The following is a 27,370-nucleotide window of genomic DNA, read 5'->3' on the forward strand; positions in this document are numbered from 1 at the left end:
TACTTCACTTTTGGTTTAGATCAGATAAAAACAGTTTGAACAATATAACTGATATAAAAATATGTTTAGACTGAAGCTTTTATTTACAATTAGGCACAAGTTTCCTTACATTTAGTCAACAACAACTGACCAGCCGCGGAGGGACCCTTACCGTATCGAGGTAACGGCCAGTCCTGGGGGAAGGCTGATGATCACCGGAACATCACTACTTCCAAACCCAACCCAACCCAACACGCAGGATATTCCCTATTGTAACAACGAACTGCAATTGGGATGCATTTTGCAATCCGTTGTTTTGTTTTTTCTTCCATTTGGGGGTAAAAAAAAAAAAAGTTTGAATGGTTCTTTCAGTCATTAGTGCAAAGGAGTATTGCTTTCTGCAGAGCATCAGTCAATGACTTAACATTCATTAGTGATTGTGCCTGCTCCTTGGTCGAAAATCTTCATCGTCATCTTCCTCTTCCCACTGAGCTGCTTCTCGAGCACGCAGAGCGAGCGCCACTGCCTCAGACATGCCTGGCCTGCTGCTGGGCTGGGATGTCTCCGAATCTGTTTTTCACACGGGAAGTAATGTTAACTGTGCTGGTGTCGGTATAATGACCGCGCCCGTTAAAAAGCTCCGTGCTTAAGTGTCTCATCTGTCAAGTATTGGGAATTAAGTTGCATGTTTGTGTAAACCAGGATTAGTTCAAGCTACCACGCAAGTTTCCATAGCTTTTTTGATTCCAGACATACAATGTCCTAGGGACTCTACATCACTGATAACCTCTTCTGAGGTTCACACCATGGATGTGAAGTGTATCTCTAATGTGATGTAATATTCTCTCCTGTGGCCGCTTCCGTAAGACAAAATGGCTCATTTACCCACAGAAATTAAACTCTCTGGTATACAGAAGCTTGTGATCACTCTTCAGAAGTCACCACCAACATCGCAACAAGCTACCGATAAGCACGTCCTATAGAAAATGTTTACCCCAAAACCCAGTCTTTTTGTTTTCTCCTTATACAAGATGCTAAAATTCTGTGTCTCTTACATCAAGCTGTTATATGCTGCGTCTACTATAGCAAACGTTTTTACTGAGCTGAGCTTCTAAGAGCTGCTTTCTGTGTTTAGCATTTGTTGCTTACCTAGCGGGAAGCCAGTCCCCCTCAAGATCCCAGCAGAATAGGGATACTGAAAACAAAATTCACAAGTAGATTTAGGTCGATGTTTCCCTCATGTGCCTGTATTCTTGTATTTAAAAAGATACCAGTTACCTGTAACAAAACCATACTCTCCAGATCTTGAGCAGGTCCGTGAGTATGGCTATTCCAACAGCTATTCTGATTACATTTTTGTACCTGTTCAAGTCAATCTTTGAAGTTATCTCTATACATACAGGATGTCCTCTTTGTTCAACATACGCCCATTGTTCCTATCACGCCCCAGGTTCTATATAGGGAAATCTAGCGGAGACTTCCTCCTTTTGACCACCTCACCTCCTTGTGGGATGCGTTTTGGTTTCTGTCAGGGTAGGCTGGCACTTGCTGGGCAGGTTGCCTGGACGGGTGGTATGAGGAAGAGCTTCTCTGAAAGACAGAATATTTGGCATTAGCAGTACTATATTCTGGCTTCCAATCATGACTTTATGGTCAGGGCTACTCACGCCCAAGGCCATTAACCTTGTTTTAGGGAGATGGCTCTTCTACTAGATCCACAATGAGAATATTCTGGTGTCTCCTTTTGAAATCTGACCTTAACAACTACAAGAATATCCACGTTTTGCAGGCTATCAAACCCTGCCCTCAGGAGTCCCAGCTGCGACCCTGGACAAGGCCACAGGGTTGTCTAGTGTTTGAAAATCCCCAGCACACAGAAAATGCCCGTTCACTTTAAGCTCCCCTCTTTACAGTCAACATTTATTTATATTAACACATATGTAATTATATTTATCAATATATCAATTATGATCAGTATTTATTTATATTACCGCATTAATGATGGCCAGTCATACAGGGGGATTTGTCGGGGGGGGACGACACCCTAACAAACCCTTTTTCTTCACCAGTATGTAGGTCAAAAGAGTTTTCACTCAACCCAAACAGAACCACTGCACAGCACCTGTATGTGCACGTTTTAACACTAGTCTGATGGCTCAGCAGGCAGGACTGACTTGAAAAATAAATTCAAGTTTAAGATGTTAGATGTCTATCTTGATGTCGTATGGGATTTAAAATGGGGTTAGGTCAAAGCACTCAGTTTTACCTCAGCTGAAAAGACTGCGCAGGGGGGCACAAACCATAAACCCCTAAGGAAATCCAGAGCCAGGGGAGGAAGGCAGCCTCCTTCTTAGTCTAGGCAAGGTTCAAGTGTGGCCGAACCCCTCAGTGACCATCACTGCACACCTGGATTAGGAATGTTTTCTTGCAGTTTCATAATCATAAACAATGTCTAGTGAGGGTAAGGACTTTTCTGTATCCTTCCCAGGCTAAATTCCAGTCTGGAACAAATAGCTAGGGAACTTCCACGGTATCCTTTTGCTGTCTGGAGTTAACTAGTAATCAATCAATTTACGCAGCGTTTTAAACACAGACATATCCCAAAATGGCAGCCTATCTGCAAGGCTGGAGGAACCCCATGGAACCGTACCAAGACTAATTGAAACAGTAGTATCTGAACTATCAAACTGACCTGCAGGCCTTGTCCTCTTGGCGCAGATGGGTTTTGTTTTGCCCTTTGCAGTGCCCGTAGTTTTTCAAGTAAAAACATTTTATCTTTTCCTTCCTATGGTCAAGACATATTTGATCATTAGCTGGAATGGACTAATCATTCTTGAGAGGCTCAAGGCCTATGAGTAACCATTGACCAGAATAATCATTACTAAAATAATCTGTCCACAGAGGGAGCTGCAGCAGCACAGCTCGAAGACAGAATTATTTTGCAGCAGCTCTATTTGTGAGTTAAGTTTCCCTGCAATTCCCATGGGGGAGGGCTCCCACCCTCCCTTGTATTGTCGTAGGAAAGTCAGATTACAGCTCCACAATAGCAGGATGAGACAACCAACAAGGAAGCCAAATTTTAGAAAAAGATAAAGCTGGAAGTCAAACTCACATTAATAATTTGCTTATGTAAGAGTTTGGTCATGGTCTTTCTTCCTTCTATTATTTGCCAGTAAAGGTAAGTAATAATTCTATAAAAAAAACCAAAACACAAACATATGAGCACTCATACCCACGAGTATTTCCTCCTAGTCATTGCCTAACCAGGAAAGTTATCTTGTTTATTTTACCCATTAAAAGATATATATACACATCTATACACACATATACACACACACACATATAAAAAAATGTATGTATACAATTACTCAAGGAGTGGCAAACACATGGAATTGCTTAAGACATTCTCTTGGAAAAGACCCAAAGACTTACGGACTTGTATTCAAGATGAGAGGTACAATTACAGTAAGCCAACAATAGACGGTGCATTTCAGGTAACAACTAGGAACGTAATGCTCTTCTTCAGCTTTGCGTCATTTGCTTAGACACATGCCTGGACCCTGAATCACAACACTGAACACTTAGTGCTTCCAGGCCAATCCTGGTCCCACTAGCATCCCACAAGAGTGGGATCTTGTTTTAGGAGAACCGGTTTGGGCTTTTAGGTGTGCATGGCCCATGCTAGAAATATCAAGCAGCACAGCTCCAACATCAAACCCTGCCAGTGGGCACAGAGCTTAATATGCACATACTGGTTTTGCCAAAATAATTTACTTCAGCCGAGGGGACAGTATGTGAATTTACCTGAGATTAGCTGGAAGCAGAGCGCAACCTGCTTATTAGCGTTTCCCCGTATGGTGTGCTCACCTTAACATGCTGCTTGTGCACTACCATGCCCTTCCACCACAGTGTCCCTACGGTCGTTCAGCTATTCTTTACATGGTATCCTCTCCTCTAATGACTCCACTGATGAGAAATGGTCAGAAAAGACAAAGCAACCATCTCCCAAACTTCTGCTTTTCATGTCGCTCAAGGTCCTAGTATTCATTTGGCCTGTATTCCCTGTGCTTGTGAAAGCTTGCTCTTTCCCTACTATTTATTCATCTCGGGAGGGGAGGGGAGCAATTTATCCTGCCAACTGTATGCAGCACGATCCCTTTTGCTGATGTTCCTAAAGCTAAGTGTGCCAGCGGTAATAAGATCTGGAGCCTAGGCAGCAGTCAACTAGAAATATTCAATTAAAAGCAGTGTATCCTTGGGTTAGCGTGAAGCTGGTTTGTAAAGAGCTTTGGCATCCTAACATAAAAGGAATAGGTTTTATAACTTCTTTATGTACTTCAGATACATGAATTTCCAATATAATAACCCTTTGTCATGCTTTAAAATGCACTTCACATTTTTATTTTTTTTAAATGAAGAACGGCCATGTCATAGCCAGTTTTTGCCACTTTAGGTCCTTTTCCAGTGCTTTTCATTAGCAGGTACTTACAGGACAAGAATGGAGAGGATGAAGAAGAAAAGTTCACTTGTAATTAAGTTATGGTAGATCCACACTACCCATTTTGAGGCAGTGTAATTTTCCAGTATTTTTATCCACTCAGAGACTGCAGCATACATAGAAGACAAACCTCTGAAAGGACCACATTCTGCTGAAGGTTTTAACCTGAAAGTGTGAGAAAACAGCTACTTAAAGCTTCATATATTAACCAGTGATTTAATTAATATTGTGATTTTGTACATCAAGATGCTTGTTAGTTTGCTATAGCCCTCTGCTCTCTTTGGACCCCCAGGGAACTTCCACGATCTGTGTTTGATTTTTAACTTGGGTCACTCCCCAGCCATTAAAATGCCCACCCCAGACTACGCAGTGAGAGATAAGAGACCTCGCTGCAATGGATCGGTACCAAGCCCTGTAAACCCAATCTTGACCTAAATGTAGCAAGTCAATCACTGTTGAAAATCTGGATTTTCAAAATTTCACCACAGGTGCTTAATGGAACCATCATTTCACCTTGCCTTCGAGGACATGAGTCACTACAGATTTTCAGTAACAACAGGATGTGGTGAACTAAGGCAGCCCGTAGCAAGAATTAACATTTTCAGGTAGACTGAAATAGGAAAATGTTGTTTGCTTTGAAATTGAACCACTCCAGACAGTCTGAAATTCCCACTTGCCGTCTGGAAATGTTTGCTCCGAAATATTTCATCCCACCTGGTTCCACGTGTAGCCACCTGTCTTACTAAATATTGAAATCATGTGGCTGAGAATGGCCAAGAAAAAGGAAAGGGGTATCCATGCTGCCCTCATTACTGTAACCAGAGTAACATGCACATAAACAAAGCAGCTTTAAAATACTGGTAACAACCAAGATGCATTATTGCAGGGGTCAGCACTCCCTGCAAAAAGAGCCTCTGAAGTTTGTAAATAATCCAGAAGTTGACCTCAGTTGAGTTTTTCCAGGTGTTTCTCCACTGCAGACCCAGTATGGCCTAAAACATAAATAAGTCCAGGAACTAGGACCAGGTGGCAGAAACTTTTAAGGAGGAGGAAAAGCCAAAACTTTGTTTCTCCTCCCACTTTCGTGGGACAAGTTACTGCATTAACCACATTCTTGCAAACTCACTGAGCATGTCTTGTTTTCAGAATACAGAACATCTCATGAACATCTGAAACCTTCCATCAGCAATTAATACAGCTTTTTCCCTAGAAAAATGCAGATTCCTCTGCCTGGTATCAGGTCACAGAGCATAACATAGTAGGCTTGGATGCCAGTGATCTTCCATACCTCCAGACGGTGACTCCAATGACAGACAGGACTCCAAGGAAGGAAGGGAAAAACAGCAGGAACATGAAGGATGTTGTCATTTGAGCAGTTCTCCAGACTTTGCGAGGGGGTTGGCAATTCATCATCAGACTGACCTTTAAAGAGATGAAGGTACACTGTCTCTTGCAACGGTGTCACCTGCCACTTCAACCTGGTTTAAGTCAATCCCACTGAAATTGCTGGTGGCAATTGCTGGAATAGCATCTATCAAAAGTTTCCAAGAACTTCTTTTATATGAATTTGATAGATATACTGTAGTTTTCTAAAACTTCAAGAATATAGTCTTTAAATAGTAAGAGGCAAAATGAGGTTACAATGGGTTCTTCAGGACTCTGTTGGGTAGAGTTTGCTTTTGTAGCATACACACTTTTGTAGCGTACGCAAACTCACCGTTCAGGGAACTCTGAATCAATCTTTCTAGCTATAGTTTCGTTCTTCTACATTCAACACTATGAACTGTTCAATGACCCAACAAACAACTATCATCTAGTCATACTACTGAGACAAAGGATTCTGAAAAGAAGAAATTCCCACCATGATCTTCAGCTGAATCACCCTGCTTACACTTGGATAACTTGGGCAGGGTGGTTGCTGGCGTGTAAGCAGGAAGTCAAAGTCACAGCCGCAGGCTGAGTGTCTACATTGACATACGCACTTGTACACCGTTAATTCCCCAGCCGTTAATTTTGCTACTTTATTCTCTCTTCTCTCTAACTGTGCTCTTAACCCTTCCTATAATCCTTCCACACTGTTCCCTCCTCTCAAGTTTCACAGGTTTGTAATTCAAGGGCGCGCATCTCAATTGTGTTCCTTTAAAGCACCACCCCCCCAGCAAAACCCAATCAACCAAACTGCTCCCCTAAATGCAAAACCCCACAGCCTCCAGACAAAACCAGCACTTTAACGCAATAAATTCTGCCCAGATTTCAAACGGTGTAAGTTTATGACGAATACATGTAAAGCTTGTTACCTTTTTCACATAAAATACTATAGAAAATGATATCATCTGGATACCAGGCAGCAGAGGTGAGAAGAGGATACCAATCCTACAGAAAGGATTTAAAAGAGAAAAGTTAAATCTTCACTGTTCACCACACAGCTCTCAGTGCACTGAAAGAAGAAAATATCACACTAACTTCATATACAGTTAGTGTTTGGTTATTTGGAAATGTAATTATATTAACATTGATCCTGTAACAGCAAGTCAACCTCTAAAAATATGCAACTTCAAACATACATACCTACGTACACATCTGCAAAACACTCTTGTAATCGGAGTAACGTACTCATTTTTAGAAATAAGGCATCTTTTCCAGGGTTTAATACCAAGACTATTTCAACAGGAACACCATTCCGGGGGGGAAGTAAACAAAATTCTAGGATGTTCCTTTTATGGGTTTCTCCCAGAACAGGTGGCCACAAGGTAAACTACTGACTAAAGGTATTGTTATTACCTGCATTGTTACAAAGAGAACTGGCAAGTCACAATCCTTACAAAGGTACTTAATATATCTTCTCCCTCAGGCATTTATCCTGTTCTTTCGCCCATGATGTGAAGCACCCAGAAATGGCTGAATAAGAATGTTCCATGGTATTTCTAAGTGCAAATGAAGTTTTGGCCGTAAATGCAGCACTTACCAGGTCAAAGTCTGTGCATAGATCAAATCTAAAACATTTCGTCCAATATCAAATTCTGGCAGCCCCAGGCTCACACAGACTGTAGTTCCAATAATTCTGAGGGAAAAACACAACACAGCACAGTAGCATTTGCTAAGCGATAAAACCCTTTGTAGAAATCTCTACAAATGATCTCCTGAATACAAGCATCAGTGACAAATTATTCAGTGGCTGCATTAACCACGTCATGCAAAGCAGCCACAGCTCGTTGATTAGACAGCACATGAAAAATGAAACAGAATTTGGCAAAAGCAAAGACCTAGGATATTTTTCATGCAACTCAAAGAAAAGAGAGAAAAAAAAAAGGATTTGTAACTGTATCAGAAAAGTATGCTTATGATTAAACAGTTGAAACGGCCTCAGTACAAAACTGTAACAGCTTTTCACTTCCTAAGTCTTGAAAAATTTCAGGCTCAATCAAAAAAACCAAATCCTGTAGACTGATACTCTTAATATATCCTAAAGTATATTCTACTTTAAACTAACTGAGGTTGCAAGTAGCTGAGACACACACAGGTAAGCAAGTACCCAGAGGATTCCTACTGAGGGCCAACAATCCCTTTTCACCACCTCTTTTTTCTGAGCTGGGAAGATTCAGCTTCTGGTTGCTGTAGCAAGAACAATAAAGATTTTGGTAACTATCCCATCTCTCCTTGAATACAGATCTTGGTACCACCTGATCAGCTGCATCATCGATAAAGTTTCAGGGCTGGGCTTGCAGGGGGTTACTCTGAATACATACAAATAAATATGAGTAATTGTACTTTTAATCCTTCACAGCTGTAAGTCTGGTGCTTTTGCACAGCTTAGGGGAGGACATTGATCACAGCTGACACTGCAGTTTTGGTACTGTGACCTTTTGCTGGGAGGTGGTTTCCTATCTGAACAGGACGAGAACAGAAGGAGGATTAAAGTACACTGGGAATAGCTGCGGAGGGAAAGTCTTCAAGGGCTTCTCAATGTTGTTTTGTGTTGATTTAGCATAAAGTTAACAAAGTCCTACGGTGTAAACCAGTCTTGTTCACATCATGTGCAAAGGGCAAACAATGGATCTCCCACACAAGTATGGCCAGGAACCCTAAATGCTCTGTAGAGCTGGCAAGCACTTCAATACTCTACTACCTTAAGTCATAAATAATGTCTTCCTAATAAACAGGAAGGTACACACAGCAGATGTCAGAATTAAGTGACTTCTTGCTTACATGCTTAGCTGTATTCACGTTCAGTTAAAAATACTTTCTCACTTACCATGCTACAGAACTCTACACCTGAGAGTCATATTACATCCTTAATAAGACTGATTAAAATAAGACTTTAAACTTGTGTGCACTCTGTAGAGTGACATAACCAAGAGGAAAAAATTACAGGGGGACATACCAAGGAAAGCCAGCAGTGTGCCTGTGCATATGCAGAAAAGCAAGGTTTTCTGCTTGAGACACTTGGTCCTCTGTCACCCCGTTCAGGAGATCTATGGGAGTACAATGTGGCTTCCTCCCTGCCTGCATTTCCATCTCCAAAGGAAAAAAGACACATTGCGAGAGTAGAACACTCTGACCTCCTCCTAAGAAGGAGCTGCAATATACGCAAGGCCTGCACGCAGAGACTATGCCTGGTAGAGACAACCAAGGAAGCTTCAGTGGTGCCACAGCCACGCTTCTGTTGGACTTCTTTTCTCACATTGGAAAAAAAATACCATGTCTTTGGGGTCTTTTGTTAATGAATAAAAACAAGATCAGAAAAGTAGTACTCACCTTCGTAAAAACTCTCCGAAGAGTGATCCAAGCAAACAAAATATGAAGTCAACTAGAACAAGACGATAGATATCTTGGCCAACCAGAGTTTCCCAGCACTTTAAGAAGTTGAAGGAAAAAAAAAAAAAAAAAAAGCATATCTAGAAGTCAAAAATCATATGATTCTAACATTGTTCCCAAATGCCTGGGCATCTGAAACCTGGGCTACAGATCAAAGTTTTGCTAGCACCCTGACTAATCATAGTTGACCTCTCATTGAACAATGCTGCAAACCAGCTGAGACCTGAGTTGGGTGATTCATTTCTTCCTTCAGTTCATTTCTCTAGAGATGTAACAAAAAAAATGTTGGGGTGGCAAATTCAGCTTTCCAAGATACTACATGTAATTCTCTTTGCTGGAGCAAGCCACTTATCAAAGTGGTTCCTAACCTGGCATTGTAAGTCAAAGATTTTTATTTTTGAAACTTTACCTGTGACTCCGATGCAGCCACAATGTTAAGCCAGTAGTAGCACAGTATTCCAACAATTGATATCTTCAGGACAATATTTCTAAAAAGAAAAAAGTAACAGTAACTGCACTGACAGCTGGTCCATAAGCTCACTGGAGGGAATGATGGCAGGATGACTGGTGGTTACACGTTACTACCTCCTTTTATAACAACAATAGCACCGCAGAGTGCCAGGACTAACAGGAGCTCTCCTTGGAGCTCAGGTGCAGCATTATTCTATTGTCCTGGCAGAAGGGGAGCTGGGCATGACAACCTTGGCACAAGCCTCTGCTAAACAGGCTGACGGTTGAGTGTGTGGGCTCCACAGAGGAGGAAGGTCTGAGGGGCACCAGGGGTTACATGCAGTTAATTCCATGCATCTGTAGCGAAGTAAGATCTCCTCACTCCTCTCTCCCCCCTTCCTTTCCCTGGGGGGCCAACAGCCCAAGGGCCGTCTAGGGAAGCTACAAACAAAACCAAGCCCAGTGTCACAGTGTGCCTAATTGAGAGGGAAACCATACCCCGTCCTCATGCAGAGATGTAACGCTCCAGAAGGCTCACAGAAAACAAACAAAACATGGAGGGAAGAGTGTACCTTTGGAGAAGATGAATTCTCCTCCATAGCTCCCTACTGCCCACCACACCACCTAGATACAGCTTGCTGTCAAAAAAGAAGAGTCAGACAACTTCAGGCAAAAAGCACTAAGAGGTTGTAGCAACAAATACCTTGTAATAGTGACATATATTTGGTGTCCAGGAGTCTGAAAACTCTCCAGGTGTCCAAGCCACGAGTAGAAGAACGGGATTAATGTGTTGAGGAGAGATGTGACAATAGGTAGCACCAACATGGCAGCTTGGCTCTCCAGGTCATTTTTATGCCCTTTTACAAACAGCTTAGAGAGGAAAAACAAAAAAACAACCAAACAACCCCAACTTAGAGCCTTAACCAGAATGCTGCCTCAAGTTGTGTCCACAGAGAAGACACTCGGCACACCTCCCTGTATGTTCTCACGTTAGAGACTATCATGTTTTACAGGCCTATGTCCAGCAGCACAGCAACCCTCTCCCCTTCCCCTGTGTTACATGGGACCAAGGGTGGGAGCCCCAGCTTAAAAGCAGCTCCTAGGCAAAGGAGAGGCAGGCCACGCTGAGGTTTCTTCTTGCTGTTTCTTCCAAGGTCACCAGCTACACTATCGCTAAGCTAGCCATGAGCCCAGGCAAGCAGCCGCTGGGGTGAGGAGCGAGATTTGCTCAGATCCCTCAGGTCCTATGCTCTTGCCATAGTCCCCATTGGTGTGAATCGTTGCAAACCAGCTTTTTAGGTACAGCAGAATTTATGTTTGCATTGGTAGAAACAACAGCTATGCTTCCTTACAGTCCTAGTAGTGAACAGATCCCTGCTTGCACTCAGTGTAAGACACCCATGTGGCAAAATGCATTTCCAAAAACAGACTGCAAAATCTGACCTTACCTTTAGGTTATTAATGGAGAGGAAGTAAACACCAGCACAAGCAGCTATTGCTGTTCCCAGGGAAGTAAGCCAAGAAACAAGATGAATAACAATATGAACAACTCTCTCTGTTACAGTCAAATTTAGAACTTCTCGGTTTACTTCAGTGAGGTCTTCCTGCAAGGAAACAATTCCTAATGAAGAATTCCTTAGTCAAGAGCATAAAGCAAAATTTGTTTCAAGTAACTACTTGAGAGACCAAATGAAAGACTATTTCTCTAGAAGATGGGCAGAGTAATATCCTGGGAACATTTACTGGACAACTTTGTGTTCCTATCCTAAAAGTCTTATCTCTTGACAGTTACACTGTATTTCACAGATAATATTACAAGCCTGCCTTTTGTTTACAAAATAGTTAAATAGCAGGAAGGAAAAACAGAAGAAATACTCTGTTTGGCAAATATTTAATAGTCATAGAGATTCATTCAGTGGAACACAAGCATACAAATATTTATATGTAGCTGAGAGAGAAAAGAAGAACAAGTAGCTAAGCCAACTCCAGGAGTTCAAACCAAATAAAACTTAACAGTCAGGGAGACTTAAGTCTGTTAGGAACAGGACCAGCATGCTTGAGTCACTCTGCCAGAGACTTGTACGTGCGTACACAAATTTGCACGCACAAACAAGTCTCTGGCAGTGACTCATGCATGCTAGTTTTGTACCTTTCTACCTTTTTGTACCTCTTGTGTTTTGTACCTTTATTTGCGTGCTGAGATTCTTTTGTTTCAGCGTCACAGCTTTTTCATTAGTTACATTGAAGTCCCAAGTGCAGAGAAGTTTGCTAGCATTTCCAGAGTATGTCTGAGGGTTAATGAAGTTCCTGCAGAAGGATTTTGCCATGCTGCAATGAAAATGAAATTTGTGAGATGCGTAATGGGGAAATACATCAAGTCTGTACAGCAGGGCAAGAAGGGAGATTTATCAGTTTTTCTATCCCGTCCCAAGGCTACTGGACCTATGTCAGAGCATGTCACATAAGAAGACATGGAAAATAAACTTTTATGCAAGAAACAGTTCTCACATTTCCCTCTCCTAGTTATTGCTGCCAATCTTTACCTCTGGAAGGCCACATCAACACCAGAAGATACTAGGAGCCACAGCTTACAAAAGGGGGATCATGATATTCATCGGTTTGAACTGGGATTCTCTGCATGTCCCTTACTATTGTGCAGTTATTCTTCATTTGTCTAATAAAGGTTTGATTTCTGGAGACTGTCTGTTGAGCAGAAACATCTACTTAAACTCTAGACATGGAAATAAGGACTTACAGAAATATACTCAGGTAATTATTACTGCCAACCATTTACAGGGTGCATTTTTTTTGGCGGGATTTCTTTTTCCCCTTAATATAAGTGAAATAAGAATATATGGTTAGTTTACCTGAACAACAAGATAAGAAAACAAATGACAAAATATATTCCAATGGTGAAAATATAGGCCAGCTGCATGTTGTAAGACGGACCATTCTCTATTTTACTGATCGTAGCATTGGTGTAAAATCCATAGTAGAGTACTGTTTGTTGAAAATAACCCTGAAAAGATACGGACATCATTCAGAATGTTTGCTATCACCTGCATACGGTGGGAAGTATCATCATCTGAAGCACCGTTAGTGGAAGTGGGAGCTGTCCCCTTCTTTACGGTGAAATCACAGGTGTGATTAAATGTCTAAGTATCAGGCCCTTTGTTTTCCTTCTATCAGCTAAAATCTTCCATAGTTTTGAGAGCTTCCAGGGATACATAAATGACTTGTATCCTTCTTAAGATCCATGTGGGATGATCGTGAGCATTCAACACCTTTGCAGGATTTGGTCTTTCCTGAAAATTCCTGAAGAGGGAAAGGCTTAATTGCTTCTTTCTTAGGAGCGAGGTTCTGTACTGACGAATTATATCAACTATAAAGGAACCAGGAAGGAAGCAGGTGACATTCAACACTAGAGTTACTATGTTACAGCTGAACTCTTGCAATGGTGAGGGTTGCTTTGCAAAGTTAAACAGCGTTACTGCAAAACACAGCACTTCCAAAGCAATTTTAGAAGGAAAAGGCTTTCCTTTTTAGAAATATCTCTTCTCAACTAAGCATTAGTAAGAGCAGAGTCTTGTTTATTAACTAGAGAAATCCTTTAACAACAATAAGATTGACACATTTTTAACTACAAAGGGGGGCTGGGGGAAGAGTAGGTCGTCTTCCCAGATCACTTAGTTGATTAATACTAGTCCAGTTAGAGCAGTGCAAAATCTTCCTTTAAAAACAGCCTGGGACTTTATTCCCTGAATGTAAAGATCTTCACACAATGAAAAGATCCTCCTGTTTCCAGGCCCCAGTGAGTTCAGCGGGTTGCCACAGAAAGATCTGTGTGCTCCTTGGAAGAATAAAGCTTTGGAAATAAGCAAAATTCACAGGATCACATATGGAAATCTGCACTGTATTTTCAGAGAAAAATCAACGTGGGAAAAATGTTTTGCTGAAGACTATTGTAGCTATCTCTGGAAGGCCTGGCTTCCTTTGTGTCTCTTTCTGAAAGTGATGAAAGTCTTAAAATACTGCTGAAGACAGCAATCATTTGCAGTGAGACATGCACCAGAATGAGTTCCATTCATCTCACGCTGAGTCAATGTTTGTTGCAGCTTCTTTTTCAATATGTACTAAATATTATTCCTAGTCATGTAAAATTCTAACTCCACTAACTTTTTTACTCTGTTGTGAGTTTTTGAAGTAGATCTGTTGCACACAGTACTAATACAAATACTTACAGCTCCAGTGAACAGCTCCAGACCCATGAAAGAAAGGTTATTTGGTTCTGCTGCAACAAACTGAGGGATTGTGATGAAACTGAAGTTTATGAGGAATGAGAAGATGTTGAAAGTTAGCAGCCACTTCAAGAAAATAAAATAAGAAAGAACACTTGTTCCAAACTTGGCACCAATGATCTTCAGAGTCTTGTGCCATAACTGCAGTAGGTGAAAATATTCTGACAAGCTATTTCCAAATCGCCGAAATGACTGAAGTGCAAAAGAGGGGGGAGAGAGAGAGAGATGAATCTCAGCAAGCAGTCTTAAACAGGACTCAAATCCACATAATAAAGCCTCACATTTTTTACAGTTCCATTTTGATGATAAGAACAGATTTCGCCCACTACATGCACCATAAGATGCTTAACTGGTGTTCCTAAGTGCTACCATAATGCAAGTCATTATTAATGAACACTGCAGCAATTAATTGGTTCTTTGGTACGTAACATAAAGCAAGATACCAGATACCTCTGGAGACAGTGATAACATTGCAAGCTAAAGTGGTTTATCCTGTTGTGACTGACAGAAGTTTATGACACTTACCACTACCGTTCCCTGCAGACACTGTGTACAGCAGGGAAGTTGAGTACTGTGGTGCCTTGATTTTTTTGTTATTTCTTTAAGAACTTTATTCCTGTGGAAGAGCAGGGCAGGGAGTGACAAGCATTATAGCATTGGTTGTAATTAAAACAAGAAGCCAAAGAAGCTGCTGCAAATACGGTTTCACACATGTGCACATGAACAGAGTTAATAAAACATGGAGATGTTCTGCTGGTTCTTTTTCTATTAGCTGCTACCACGGCTCTTGTCCATGCTATGACAGCATGTTCTAACCCCTCCACTAACTCACTCTGGGAACAAAATTTAAATACATTCTGTGAGGAGACAAAAGGATGGTTGAGACCATGTGGTCTCTTCTCCATTTTCAATGGCCAACACCCAAGCCTCCTTTGAAAAGAAATCGCAAGTCACCATTCGTAATCAAATCTCAAGGCCTTGATATTCTATTACCATGAGAGATTCTTCCCATCCAGAGAAGGGACAATGAACCATCTTTAAATTATTTTCCGTGGCAAGATATTAACTTTTAAAAAGTGCATTAAAAAGTACTTTCAGTTCTTTCAAAGTGACAAACCAAAGCCGAGCAGATGGCAAGCACCCATACTTGATAGCTGGGTATAGAAAGTATAGTGTTTGTAAAACTAAACAGATAAACTTTTATTTTTACCTGATCTCTCTCTTTTTTTTCATGGTCTCTGGCATCTTCTGGATTGCTTTAATCCTTTCACTGGTGGACATACTTGCAAGATTTCCAACTAACTTTTCCTCTGCATAAAACCCATGAAAAATCCAAATTTTGGGATAATAATACAGTAATTCTTATACAAAGTCTGAAATGGATATAACAACATTCCCCATTTTCACTGCTACCAAGATGTGGCAAGTTCTGGGACTTAATAATACTCCCCAGAATATCCTCAGCTCTGTCAGTACTCTAATACACATGTAATAAGTAGTACAATACTGAATGTTAAAAAATAAATATCACTTGTCTGATGCTTGTTTAATGTTAATACAAAGAGCTGCAATATAAAGGAAAACAAAATACTGACAAACTCCAAGATTCTGGTCTATTGCTTGATCACTGTTTGATAGTTACATTTCCATGATGACTTTAAAGCTAAACTTTTGTTTTATTTATTCTGTAATTTTAGTTGAAGTTAGTGCCCAAACTTAGCACTACCTATGAAATAGACAGAACTGTATTACTTGACAATCAGGCTGTTCTCACATAGTTGGAATTTGATGCTAATTCCAGACACAGTGGCTGAAAACAACCCATTAGCTGGTCAAACAAATTCTAATAAAGAATTTAGCTTTCCTTTCTACAAGTTAACACATATCACACTGCACTGTGCTTCATTTATACTCTACTAGCACACTAAAATCCCATGATAAAAGATTAATCGCTAGCATTAACACAAAACCAAGTTGTTCCCATAACCACAGAAAGACTGTACATGCAATTCTGCTGATAAACCAAGAATAGTATCAACCACACCATACTTGTGCAAGATGCTATTTAATATTGAATGACTTATCTAAACTCCTACCTTCTTTGCACACTGGATCTGTTTCAAACAGGCTGGAAGAAGTCATGGAGATCTCATCAGGTGGTCTTCTGCTGTGTCTCCAAATAAAGGCATCTAAATAACATGCACTGTTTAGTAAGCCCAGATACTCCTGACAAATTGACTTAAGAAATTCAAATTTCACTTTCACAGAAACAGCTTAAGAGTATACCCTTCAATCTCACTACCTACATGCAAACATACTCTCCCACTCACTTCTTTCCTGGTCATGCTTGATGACCATATGCAATTTTTCAGATACATGCTGGAAAAGAGGTGCTGAGCCCAGTCTTCAGCTGTCATGGAAAACTTTGTCATCTAACCCATTCATAAATACGCACATTGATTATTCAAGACTTTCTTCCTAGAAGACAGGTCCTTTCTTTAAAAATCCTTCCACTGATTTCGGAGGAATTGTTTTAGAATCACATTCAATCGTGCTGAATAAGTTATATGTACTGGACTCCCATTTCCCTGGGGCCAAAATGCAACTGTTCTCTCAACCTTCTTTCACCCAATTACTCAAACACAAGTGACTATACTCCTTAAATCCTTCGCCTTCCAGCTATGAAGCAGATGAGTTTAGCCACAGCTTTCCTTGCCTCGCCTTCCCAGCAAGCTAATGGCCAGTCTGTGCAATGTTACATCCCCCTTTTGAGCTCGACCCGCTAGTGTGGAAGGCCCCAGCTGAGTGATGCGCCTGCTAGTTAATGCACATGTTGCAGGCTCCTTCACCACATTTACTATTTAGATCTAATGGTCCCCTGATGTTAGCGTCATTTCCGCTTTGAGCCAACTTCCTTTGTAGCAATTAAAAAGAATCAGAAAAAGAAAAGCATCTGTGCCTCCTTGTGGAGGTACTTCTTGAACTTTCAGCACTCAGACATTTATCCTCTACTTGATTGTGTTGGAAATGCACTCTCTCCTTCCTATCAAGTATTAAAAGCCATGCATGATAATTAATGTTTGGAACTGTCCTATTTCTATGGTCACTCATGGGGTGAGGCATTTCCAGTTACCAGTAAAATCGTTGCTTTTTAATATGAATACAGGATTTTGCCAAATCAGATCTTAACTTAAAGACTATGTTCTTAAAGATGAAAAAGAGAAAAAACCCAAGAATCTCTCACTTTGGGGGCACAGAGAGATGGTTCTTTCAATGCATCTAGGTAACCATTCCAGAAAAGAACTCTTAATTACATTCCAGAAGCAGCAGACAGGAACCAAACTGATTGTAACAGAAGAAATTACACCACATGGGAAGAACAGTTCCTACCCAGAACATGAACAATAAACTACTATGCTAGCCTAAAACAGAATTCAGATTATACTATTCCAGACCCCCTGTATTTTAATGAATATAAATCTCTAATTACTACTATAGTCTAGAATTTACAGAGAGACAACATACTGAAAATTTTACTAAAGACAGTCTCAAAAATGCATCCTATCCTCCCCTTATTTCCTCCTGCAGTGAGTATCTTCAGATAACTGTGTAAGTTTGTTTTATGTTGACCCACTTATAGGGAGCTTGGGTTAAAACGGGTAGGCATTATATCTTTGATTGCTCAAGAAACAAAGATCATCACCTTCAGAAAGATATTGGAAAATTCAGCTACAACGATGTAGGATAGTAAAAGAGAATTTATGTTTTATGATTTCTTTTATTACGTGAAGATCTTCATACCTGAACCAGAAGGCTTTTAACTATTTATTATTTTATGGAGGGCGAGACTGACATTCAACCCAAACCATTCTATGATTCGATATTCTGATGCACCACAATCCTTACGTCTTACCTTCTGATACATTGGAAATTCTGTGGGTATAGGGGCGATCCAGCAGATGGAAGGTAGAAGGTGGGCTGTATGCCAGTTCTGGCTCAGGCTCAAAGGAAAGATTATCTGTTGAAGGGAATCAGGATTATACAGAAACTTGTATACTGCTATGGATTATTTACACACACAGAATATCAGCCCTGTTGACCAAATACAGCTCTACTGCAAACACAGCAGTATATCCTATTAACAGAACTCCTATATCTCACTCCAATGTACATCCCAGTATTCAATGACTTATACGGTCCATACAAGTCAGTATTTACCAATCTGTTAATACAGCAGAGAGTCCATGGATCTGTTAATATAACATCTGAACTACTTGTAGGAAAAAAAGCCAAAAAACCCCACTGCCACCACGTACAAATATATAGAGAGTTGAGCCTTCCAGCACTGCATGACTCCGTCAGGACAGAGTAAGCCATTACTTGTTCCAGTGTTTCTGTAAGCTGTTCATATGAGAAATCACATACCAGTGGAATTTCCATACGGACTTCTCCTTAGGACATTAACTCTTGGTAAACCTTCGCTGTATTCAGAGCTATGTCTCATGGAGGCCATTGGTATGGCCAGAGGGTAATTCTGTCCTCTTTCACTGTGTTCTCCGTAGGAACCATATGGTGAAGAACCATAAGGGCTTTGCTGAAAGAACAGATTCTTTTGAGAATTCCTCCTGTGTGAGCAACAAAAAGGAAAACCTTGAGTGCCACAAAAACTCTCAGTAGACATCCTTAATGAATTGTTACCTATCATCATTGAATTTGAGTACATTATAAAACAAACTCTGATACTGAGAGGTATTTTGTATTTAGAACTCCAACATCATAATTTTCATTTGGTCATCAACTGAATTAGAAAGACTGAAACTCCTCTCCACCTGAAGTTAGCTTGGACTCTACCTAAACAGGAATAACTGCTTGGAAAATGAGGACATCCAAGGTTATAGCACATTGTGAAAATTACTGGAACTAAAAAACGTCCATGATGTTATGCCATAAATCCTAAAATACATTAAACTGATAAACGCATCTAACGTGTAAAAACCAAACATGCCATTTCTCTTGAACGCGACCTTCCTGATAACAGCTTTAAAAATTTGTGTCTGAGAATGCAAGCATAAAGGAGGGATTAAAAGAATTCCACAAATTAAAACTCCGGGAAAAAAGTTTCTCCTGCATATAAATAGAGAATTTAATTTCTTATGGCACAGTCATAACAGCAAAATTAAATAAACTCACCTTCTATCAATTTCCAGTGTCTCTGAGAAGTGGTAGTCTGGATTTTCAAAGGCTTCATTGTAATGATAAGACATGACAAGTCCTTGGTTTGAGGGATTAAATCTTCTTATTTTTGTCTCTACTGCTTCATTAATAAGTTCACAGGAAGACTGATTACAGACCTAATTACAAAATAGAGGCATGTACATACAAAATGAAAAGAAAGGAACTTCATTTCAGCATCTTAGAAGATTTTGCCATCCTGCTAACAATTAACATGAAACAATATAAACAGGAAATGGTTCTAACTTAGTGCTATTTACCATCGGGAAATTAGGGTCCACCAGAAGCTGCAGGTAAAATGGGAACTAATATTTCTCTATAGTAAGCTCTCTACAAAACTAAGGAACTGGAGTGCCACATGAAGTCTTCCCCAGCACTGACAATGAAGCCAGGTTTTAGAAGCATGTTGAAACATTAAGAAGAAAATAAGTTCTCTCTTTCCTCCTCATACAGGAAAAGCCAAATATACAAATTTTCTCCGAGTACTATGTTTCGAAAACCAAAGAGGAGATGAAGTCTGCCCACTTCCTTACTAGCAGTGGCATCTTTAAGCCTTAGTTGTGAAGAAGGGACCCACCGCACCACTGCTATGTATAGAGCTGACATTATTTAGAGACCCACTCTTAATGGGACCTCTTCTAATGACTTAATGTCTCAATCCTGTAAATAGGTTTGGGTTTAGCTTTATTTCTCAGAGTGCTCCATTTTAGTCTTAAGCAAACCAGACTTGGTCAGAGTTTAACAAACGGAAGTCCAGGTAAGTCAGTGAAAAGGGACCCTTATATTAGAAAACCAGAATCCAAAGTAAAAAGGCAGTTCTTGCAATTAATCAAAAGTCATCCTCAAAATTAAAAAGGAATGAACTTTTAGCATTTGTTCTTAAATGCACCATGACAAGCTTGACCATCTGGCAAGCTATTCAACAACAGGGAAGGAAAAAAACAAACGATAAAGGACACATCTGGCAAAACCCATCAGACCCTGCTTTTATCTCAGCTCTGCTCCTAGAAAAGCAGAGCTGGATCTCATTAAATGGTATGGTCTCAACCAACTTTTCTGTCTGCAGTGGTTTTTATTTGCAATTTCTACTGCAGCAAAGGAAGTATCACATGAAGAAAAGTATCTTCAAAACGGATACTTGTACAGCGTCTAGTTTCTGAAGGCTTTTCAAAATCTTCTCATTTTGCCAAAAGAAGCTCTTAAATTACTATTGTGTCATTTACACACCTAAAGATCTTGGAAGACAGTCTAAAATCTTGCAGTGTGACATACAGTTGTAAAACACTGCCCAGGTTTTGCACACTGACTTGCAGTGAGATTTGCATATAAACGCAGGTTGTTGATTGAATTTGAAGTCCTACATTTTAATCAGAACATTGTCTACACTTTCATTATAGCATGATGAAGCATGCTATGAGGCCCATGTCGTCAGCAAACATTCAGTAAAAAAGCATACCAGGCAATTTGAATATATCGTGCGTCACCCATCCCTTCTGTAAATAGTGGAATGTGATTACTGTCAACAAGAAACTGTAAACATAGTCTCCCCTAGGTGAAACGGGTCTTTTCAGGCAACAATTTCACACCTACAGAGGCAGAGTGAGATTCTCATGTATTCAGAAAAGTAATCAGCAGAGCCTCCTCCCCTTATCTCCAAAGAAAATCAATAAACACCCCAGGAATCTTACATAAAAGTCACAGGAAGTTTAAATCTCCTGAGAGGTAGGTTTTCTTTGATGGGAACCACTTAGCTCCTGATGATCTTTTGAGAACTAGCTTAGAATATATCTGAAGTTTTATACAAGCTCTTCAGGAATTAGTACATTCTGTCCTTATACTCCATTAAAAAGCATGGAAACAATTCTTGAAAAAGATAATCATGGTCTTCTGCAAAGAGTTGCTTGGAAAACTAAATTTCCCCCTATAAAAGTGTTTTACATTTCAAACTGTAATGAAAAGCTGAAGAGGAAAAGATTACCTTCTCAGGGGAAGAAAATTCTCAGATAGTTCTCTTTGAAGAGTGTGCAAAATTACATTTTTCTATTTTTTAACCGGTTTCCCAGGAACCCAACTCACTCAGACTCAGCCATCCAGAAAGCTGGGAAGCCTGCCAGCAAGGCAGCTGGAAAACTGACCACTGAGCTAAACAGCTCGTCAGCTTGCCTGGTCTTCATTCAAACTGTAGAGAGAACGGGTATTTTGATGGAAATGTCAGCATTACCCAGAAGCGAGCTGGTAGGAAGTAACCACCAGGTCTATCAACCAACTTGCTGAAGTGCAACCAAGCAGAAGAAACAGAACAGTCTGACTAAAAAATAAATCCACTTCTTTCTCTTACTCATTTTAAAGACCTCTAGGCATATCCATAAAGGCTTGCTAAGACACTCAAATAAGCCCAAGACAGACTGTCTGTTGGTTCCATCATTATCCACTTTATTTCCTTTGAGTCTTAAGATGCGCTTTATGCCAGGATTTCTGTGAAAATCCACAGTGACATTAACAGTCTACCACTGAACCCAGCATCTGAAGCCACTCTCTTTTTTCTCCACTCCCAAAGTTTTAAGGGTTTTAAATAAATTCCCCAGGTACACTGAGGCAAATTCAAATCTTTGCATTTTGTTCCTGAAAAAACTAGAGATTTCCCTCTTGCTACCTGAGAGCATTAGATCCCAAACCTTGAGGCATTTGGAGCGAGCAAGAACATGAACATGGATAACCCATATGTTTCCTGACTGAGGCTGCAGTCACTCAAAGATTACTATGCTACCCGGTCCATAAATGCTCTCAGGTGGGATGGAGGTGCGTATGAGCATACATGCTCAGGGTGTACGGGTGGCACACCAATGGTGTACAGGTAGCATGCCAATGGTGTACAGGCGGCACACCAATCCACCCACTTCCTCCATCTCAAGCCCAAAGATCATGAGAAACTCTTCTTATCAAATCAGATGCCTACATTATAGGTTTGGTTTGGGGTTTGATGGACTGGCAGTTTGTAAGTTTCTGACCAGTCACAGTTCCTTGGAAAGAACCTGAAGCAGGTAATGCTCAAGCTAAACCACCTCGTTCTTCTTTTTGACCTATGATGGGATGCAGTAAACCATAGTTCCAGGAAAAGCTATGAAATTTAGACTTAGCTTTCCCTTTAAAAAGTTATTTTCCAGCAGGAAAAAAAATAAATAGCTGGAGAACAGAGGTCATTTGTGAAAGAAAGATAAAAAGCAGGAGCTTGACAAATCTTCTCTTTGCAGAGTGGTGTCCATTTGTTGGACAACACTTTGGATTTTGGCAAGCAATTAGACAAATCTTGTGTTCCTCCTCTTAAGAACAGAAGGGTTTAAGATCAGTGGATTTAATAATCATCGATATGTAAATAAGTTACAGGATAAGTGGAGAGTGGGTGTTTTCCGCTTAAATCATTCGACACACAGTATAATGACATAGAACAGGAAACTCCAAGCAGTGCAGGCTCATTCTTCTGGATCATTTCCCAGAAAAATAACTGCCTTCACATCACAGACCAACAGCCTCGACAAAATATTCCAGGTTAGTTTTATCCATTCCTGTACAGGTAATTCACTGCTGTAGACACTAATCCTCATTTAGAATATAAATCAAACAAACATGAATGTCTTGCTAAAACAGCACTTTGTCCTGGTATCAAGTTTCAGGAAAACCACTTAGACCTTCAAGTCCTTTACCTGCAATCCCTCAGTAAAAAGGATTACATAGAGTAAATTATACTTACACAAATCTTGAAGAGGAATGGAAACAGTAAGTCCCAGAACTACATCATAGTTGACTTAATAGTGTTGAATGAAGGGAATAGAACTCATGGAAGAACTGATTCAGAAGGTTGAATGTGCTCTATTTCCTTACGGATCTTTTAGTTTTGTAGGGTACGACTGGACAGGGCTTCACTGTTACCTAAGTTATTTTTATTCATTAATCCCTGTGCTGTTTAACATGTTCCACACAGCTTCATGCTGAAAAAAATCAGATTGATTTCTGAAAGCCAAAAGTGAGTTTGAGAGAGACCAGAGTTAAAACTAGATTACATGCTGCATCAGCAACTAGGTTCCAGTACTGACCACTACTCTTCCACTATCTCAATCCCAACAGCTTCAGCACTGCTGCAACAAACCAGGAAAGCCTCTCAGAAAATCTAAAGAGCCTGTGAATTGTGCTAATCAAACAGTACACTCAAGAAAACCTGATCTTTAATTGACATATTAGTAATGAGACAAGCGTGAATCATACACGGAAGTGAAAGTCACTTACCTCTTACGCATATTGCCAAAGTACCCAGTTTGAACTGACAAAGGCCACCTCTTACTGGCCTTCCATTGTGTTTTTATTGATGTCAGCAGGGTCAGTTACAGGAGCCAACGTCAATTTTGTTATTTTAGACCTTCAACCAATTTCAGCAATGTAAATTGTACCTCTGCTGCAAAAGATGACATGTGGTAGCACTAAAGACTCATCTGCTTACTACTGTATAGGCAAAGGACAGACAACCAAATTGGAAAGGGAGAGGAGAGAGTGACAGCATCCCCATTACAGTCGCAATGCTGCTGTCTCTCCCAACAGCTTCTTGGATCCCGAGCTCACAAAGGAAGGTATTTCCTAGTCCTGTAGTGCAATGCTACCTACCAGAATTCAGATCCCATCCTCCCTGTCCCCCCAGCCCTTCTTGGTGAGAGTGAGGTGCAGAGTAGCAAGGCAGGCTGGCAGAAGCAGGCAGAATAGTGTCTGGCTGACACAGGGGAACATCCTACTGTCAAGACTATCTTTGCCCTCAGCTGGCTGCTCCCATTGCCTCCGGCTACTGCTTCAGCATCATGAACTCTACTCCTTATTTGCTCTTTATCCATTTTTTTACACCTACTCACTTGTTTGCCTTGCCCTTTCCATTTAACATTCCTCTTTTAATCTCCTCCCCCCCCCAATATAATAAGATTACAATATTTTCATCCTGTTCACTTTGTTTGCAAGTTAAATCCCTTCTATCACCTGTGGCTGCTTAAAGGCTTCTGGAGAAGGACTGCCAACTACTTCCTGTTTGCAGCGTCTCAAGCAGGGTTCTACTTCTTCACCTGAGTTTAGATGCCCTTATTATAAACACGCTCCTGAAACATTCAAAACATCGTTATAACATATAGTTAAATTTTAGTGTCCAGTAAAGTGTCGTAAAGATGTGGCACACACTTCAGAGTTTTTGCTTAATGGCAGTGGATGAAAGTTCAGATACTTCATTAATTCTGTGAAATTCATAGTCCTCTCCCTAATCTACCACATAAATCCCTGCTCTTCCACCCAAAAGGCCCCATGGGATCACAATTCTTATGGACTGAAGTACATATCACAGTGATTTTGCATTATCTAATCCCTTCCCCAGAGAATCCCTTGAGAGCAAGTCTCTTTTTGTTTGCTGCTTTGTTGCTTTTATTTTCTTAACTCTGACCACAAATTGCAAACTTAATCCATTGGGAAAACTATGAGCACTGGGTAAAGAGGAACAATCAAGGATATATAACTACTAAAATTAGAAATAGGGAACTGAAGAGTAAGAACAGTATACCTGGCAGAGAGAGGAAAGATTATCAAGAATAAGAAACCGTGAACAGAACTCTGCATTATTTCTTTAACACTTGAAAGACATTACCTAGTCTGACCATTAAAGGGAAAAAAAGGCTAAGGCAAGAATCAGTTCGTGTGAGTGCAAGTCAGTCTTGTGACTAAATTTCCAAACTACAGACTGTCACATTCTTTGCATATAGCAGGACTAAATCTTGCTTTGCAAAACAAGTTTCTTAAGTCTGTCTATTCACCAACATTACCAGCTACTTGTATTTGAAGGAAACGTCTGGTTACAAGAACAAGGAAGCAGTTTTTGAGTACCTGTTTGGATTAGTTTTCTACTTTCAGGGGAAAGGCAGCCTACCACAGCAGGTCTATTAGAGGCATGAGATACTGTCTACTAGAACAGTTCTAACGTTTTGCCTTAAAAGCAAGCTTTGCTTATTCTTTACTTGCAATGGATACCTATCCAGTTTAAATGCAAATTTCAAATTATACTTTAATGAGTAGTATCAGTTACAGGAGTCTCATTCACAGGTTCAATTGGAAAAGCTTATGAAAACTACACATATGGTCATTTCAGATGATAAACAGGGTTTTAAAGATACACGATGTTGTTGAACTAAAAAAGGGGCATTGTTCTGTTTGTAATTTCTAGCTTAACTTCCTGTTAGGATATTGTCATCTCATTACTATTTGCACAAGCAGCATTTAGATGACCCTGAGGGAAAACAAAAGCTATTCACAATATTCTAGCAAATCAACTAAGAAGCTAGGAAATGGCTGGGGGGAACCAGTCAGAAGAAAAGAGCCCCAGTTTTGTCACAGGTTTCTCCTAACTCTTCAAAATTCTTATATGCAGTTTTCAAATTGTTGGACAAATAATTTCACATGAACTAAACACTTCTTTTTCAGACAAAATACAGCTACATTAAAATGCAGTGTAACATGTTAGTACATTAGGGTTCTATTCTACAATCAACATACAGAATCTATGGACTATACAAGTCACAATTAGAGGCTTTTTCACAAAAACGTGAAAGAGGACACCGCTGTATAGTGCTAGTTCTTGTTATGTCAGCCCATACAGCCACACCACACCACCTCACCACTTTACCACTTTCATGGTAAGAATAAAAGTCCTCCCAACAAGCTTACTGGAGGGAGGGTGAAATTGAAATTGATTGCTTTGGGTGGAGTACTGACATATCAGCCTGGAACAGATGCCATTTCAACTACATTGCTTAGCACCAGCAGCCCGCTGCTATCCGTATCCCGTGCCAGAGCTGTGTCGCACGGGCAGGGACTGACAGGGCACCCACACTTGAACTATCACACCTTGAACGTGGCTCTAGAGCTACTGACATGGAGCAGGATCAGGCTGCTGTTGGTCCCAGGACTTGCAGAGGAGACCGCAGTGACAGTAGGTCAGTGGAAGCAGAAGTTAGCACAGCTCCCATGCAGTACCACGGACTGCTTGCAGGTTTGCTTAACTAACAGAGCATTACTAAGGGACAGAGACTTAGCAATAAAATCTTGGATGTATAGATTTGGCTTTTAGATATATATTTAGTCTTCTGCATCAAAACATTTCAACCTTTGTAGGTTAGGGCATAAAGGATGAGAATGAAGAAAAAGAGAGTAGTATTTAAATAGTATACCTGTGTGTTTTGAGGGAATGACAGAATGATTGACCACAAAGAACATGAATACTTAAACCTGAGATTTTCCCCACCTATTTAATACAAAAGTACTTCTGCCTTCCCGTTACCTATTGTAACACACAAAACTCACAACCTGCTATTTGGAAAATGCAGTACCACATTCATTCACTAGCTAGCAGACCCCAACACGCAGCCTACACCAAAGCAAAAGCAGATGTCACGCTGCAAGCTGGTGATCCCAGCAAGGCTGGTGCAACACCTTGCAGACTGAAGTGTGGCACACTGGCTAAATACACCAGGGAAGGATGTGGCTGTTAATCCCCCACGGGACCAACCCTTCCAGCTGAAGATAGCAGAAGCTCGCATGTGACTAACGGAGCGATAAAGCTGTGAGGTGCCATGCAGCAGGGCTGATACCAAGGTCAGGGCACCGCTCTCAGGGGCTATTTACCTCCCAGATAGCAGAAGCCGAGTACATCCCTGAGCACGCATGCAGTCCAGCCCTAACAGTTCTATCACTCTAAATTAACAGCGAGCATTAGTAGACTGCAGTCGCCCGTCAGGCAGTTCGGGTGACTCCTCCAGGCCAGGCGCACGGAGAAACCACCTTCCAGCCCCACCGTCGGAGAGCTGGCGCAGACCCTGCTCGGAGCCCGGCAAGCTCCAGCCCCCGGCGACTGCGCCGCTCCTCGCTGCCGGCGATCCCGGCCCTACCGACCGCTGCTGAAATCGCAGAGCCGCAGCGGCGAGGGCCGTTGGAGCAGCCCCAAGCCCCGGAGGCGCCCGGCCCCGGCCCCTTACCTGCCTGCCGGGAGAGGGCTGCCCGGCCCCGGCTCGCCCGCGCCAGCTGCCTC

General features: G+C 40.9%; 2 protein-coding genes across 2 annotated transcripts in view; one reads left to right on the plus strand and one right to left on the minus strand.

Annotated features, from left to right (window-relative positions):
* On the minus strand, positions 1-27,353 carry TMC5 (transmembrane channel like 5). The gene is made up of 23 exons (XM_009281626.2): positions 27,318-27,353; positions 19,231-19,391; positions 18,466-18,665; positions 17,954-18,058; positions 16,137-16,229; positions 15,251-15,350; positions 14,566-14,656; positions 13,984-14,232; positions 12,610-12,761; positions 11,926-12,070; positions 11,191-11,346; positions 10,446-10,612; positions 9,702-9,780; positions 9,233-9,330; positions 7,443-7,538; positions 6,775-6,850; positions 5,766-5,899; positions 4,469-4,642; positions 3,092-3,170; positions 2,672-2,764; positions 1,480-1,569; positions 1,129-1,174; positions 1-549 (listed from the first exon to the last, which is right to left on the minus strand). The coding sequence occupies exons 2-23, from the start codon at positions 19,302-19,304 to the stop codon at positions 410-412; spliced, it is 2,637 nt and encodes an 878-aa protein (XP_009279901.1). The 5' UTR covers positions 19,305-19,391; positions 27,318-27,353; the 3' UTR covers positions 1-409.
* Positions 26,218-27,370, plus strand: part of TMC7 (transmembrane channel like 7) — a 20,954-nt gene continuing 19,801 nt past the window's right edge. The window contains exons 1-2 of the mRNA XM_019472659.1: positions 26,218-26,295; positions 27,102-27,270. Coding sequence (XP_019328204.1) covers positions 26,218-26,295; positions 27,102-27,270 — 247 coding nt within the window. The remainder of the gene's footprint in view (positions 26,296-27,101; positions 27,271-27,370) is intronic.

The sequence above is a fragment of the Aptenodytes forsteri genome, unplaced genomic scaffold (genome assembly GCF_000699145.1).
Source record: "Aptenodytes forsteri isolate BGI_AS27 unplaced genomic scaffold, ASM69914v1 Scaffold84, whole genome shotgun sequence".
NCBI classification, from domain to species: domain Eukaryota; kingdom Metazoa; phylum Chordata; class Aves; order Sphenisciformes; family Spheniscidae; genus Aptenodytes; species Aptenodytes forsteri.

Excerpts from the sequence above, each read along its gene's own strand:
- TMC5 (XM_009281626.2), bottom strand. The coding sequence starts at position 19,304 with ATGTCTTATCATTACAATGAAGCCTTTGAAAATCCAGACTACCACTTC. Across the intron at positions 12,071-12,609 it reads TTTCTTATCTTGTTGTTCAG|CATGGCAAAATCCTTCTGCA; the intron begins GTAAACTAACCA and ends TTTTCATTGCAG. Across the intron at positions 1,175-1,479 it reads AAAACGCATCCCACAAGGAG|TATCCCTATTCTGCTGGGAT; the intron begins GTGAGGTGGTCA and ends TTTTGTTTTCAG.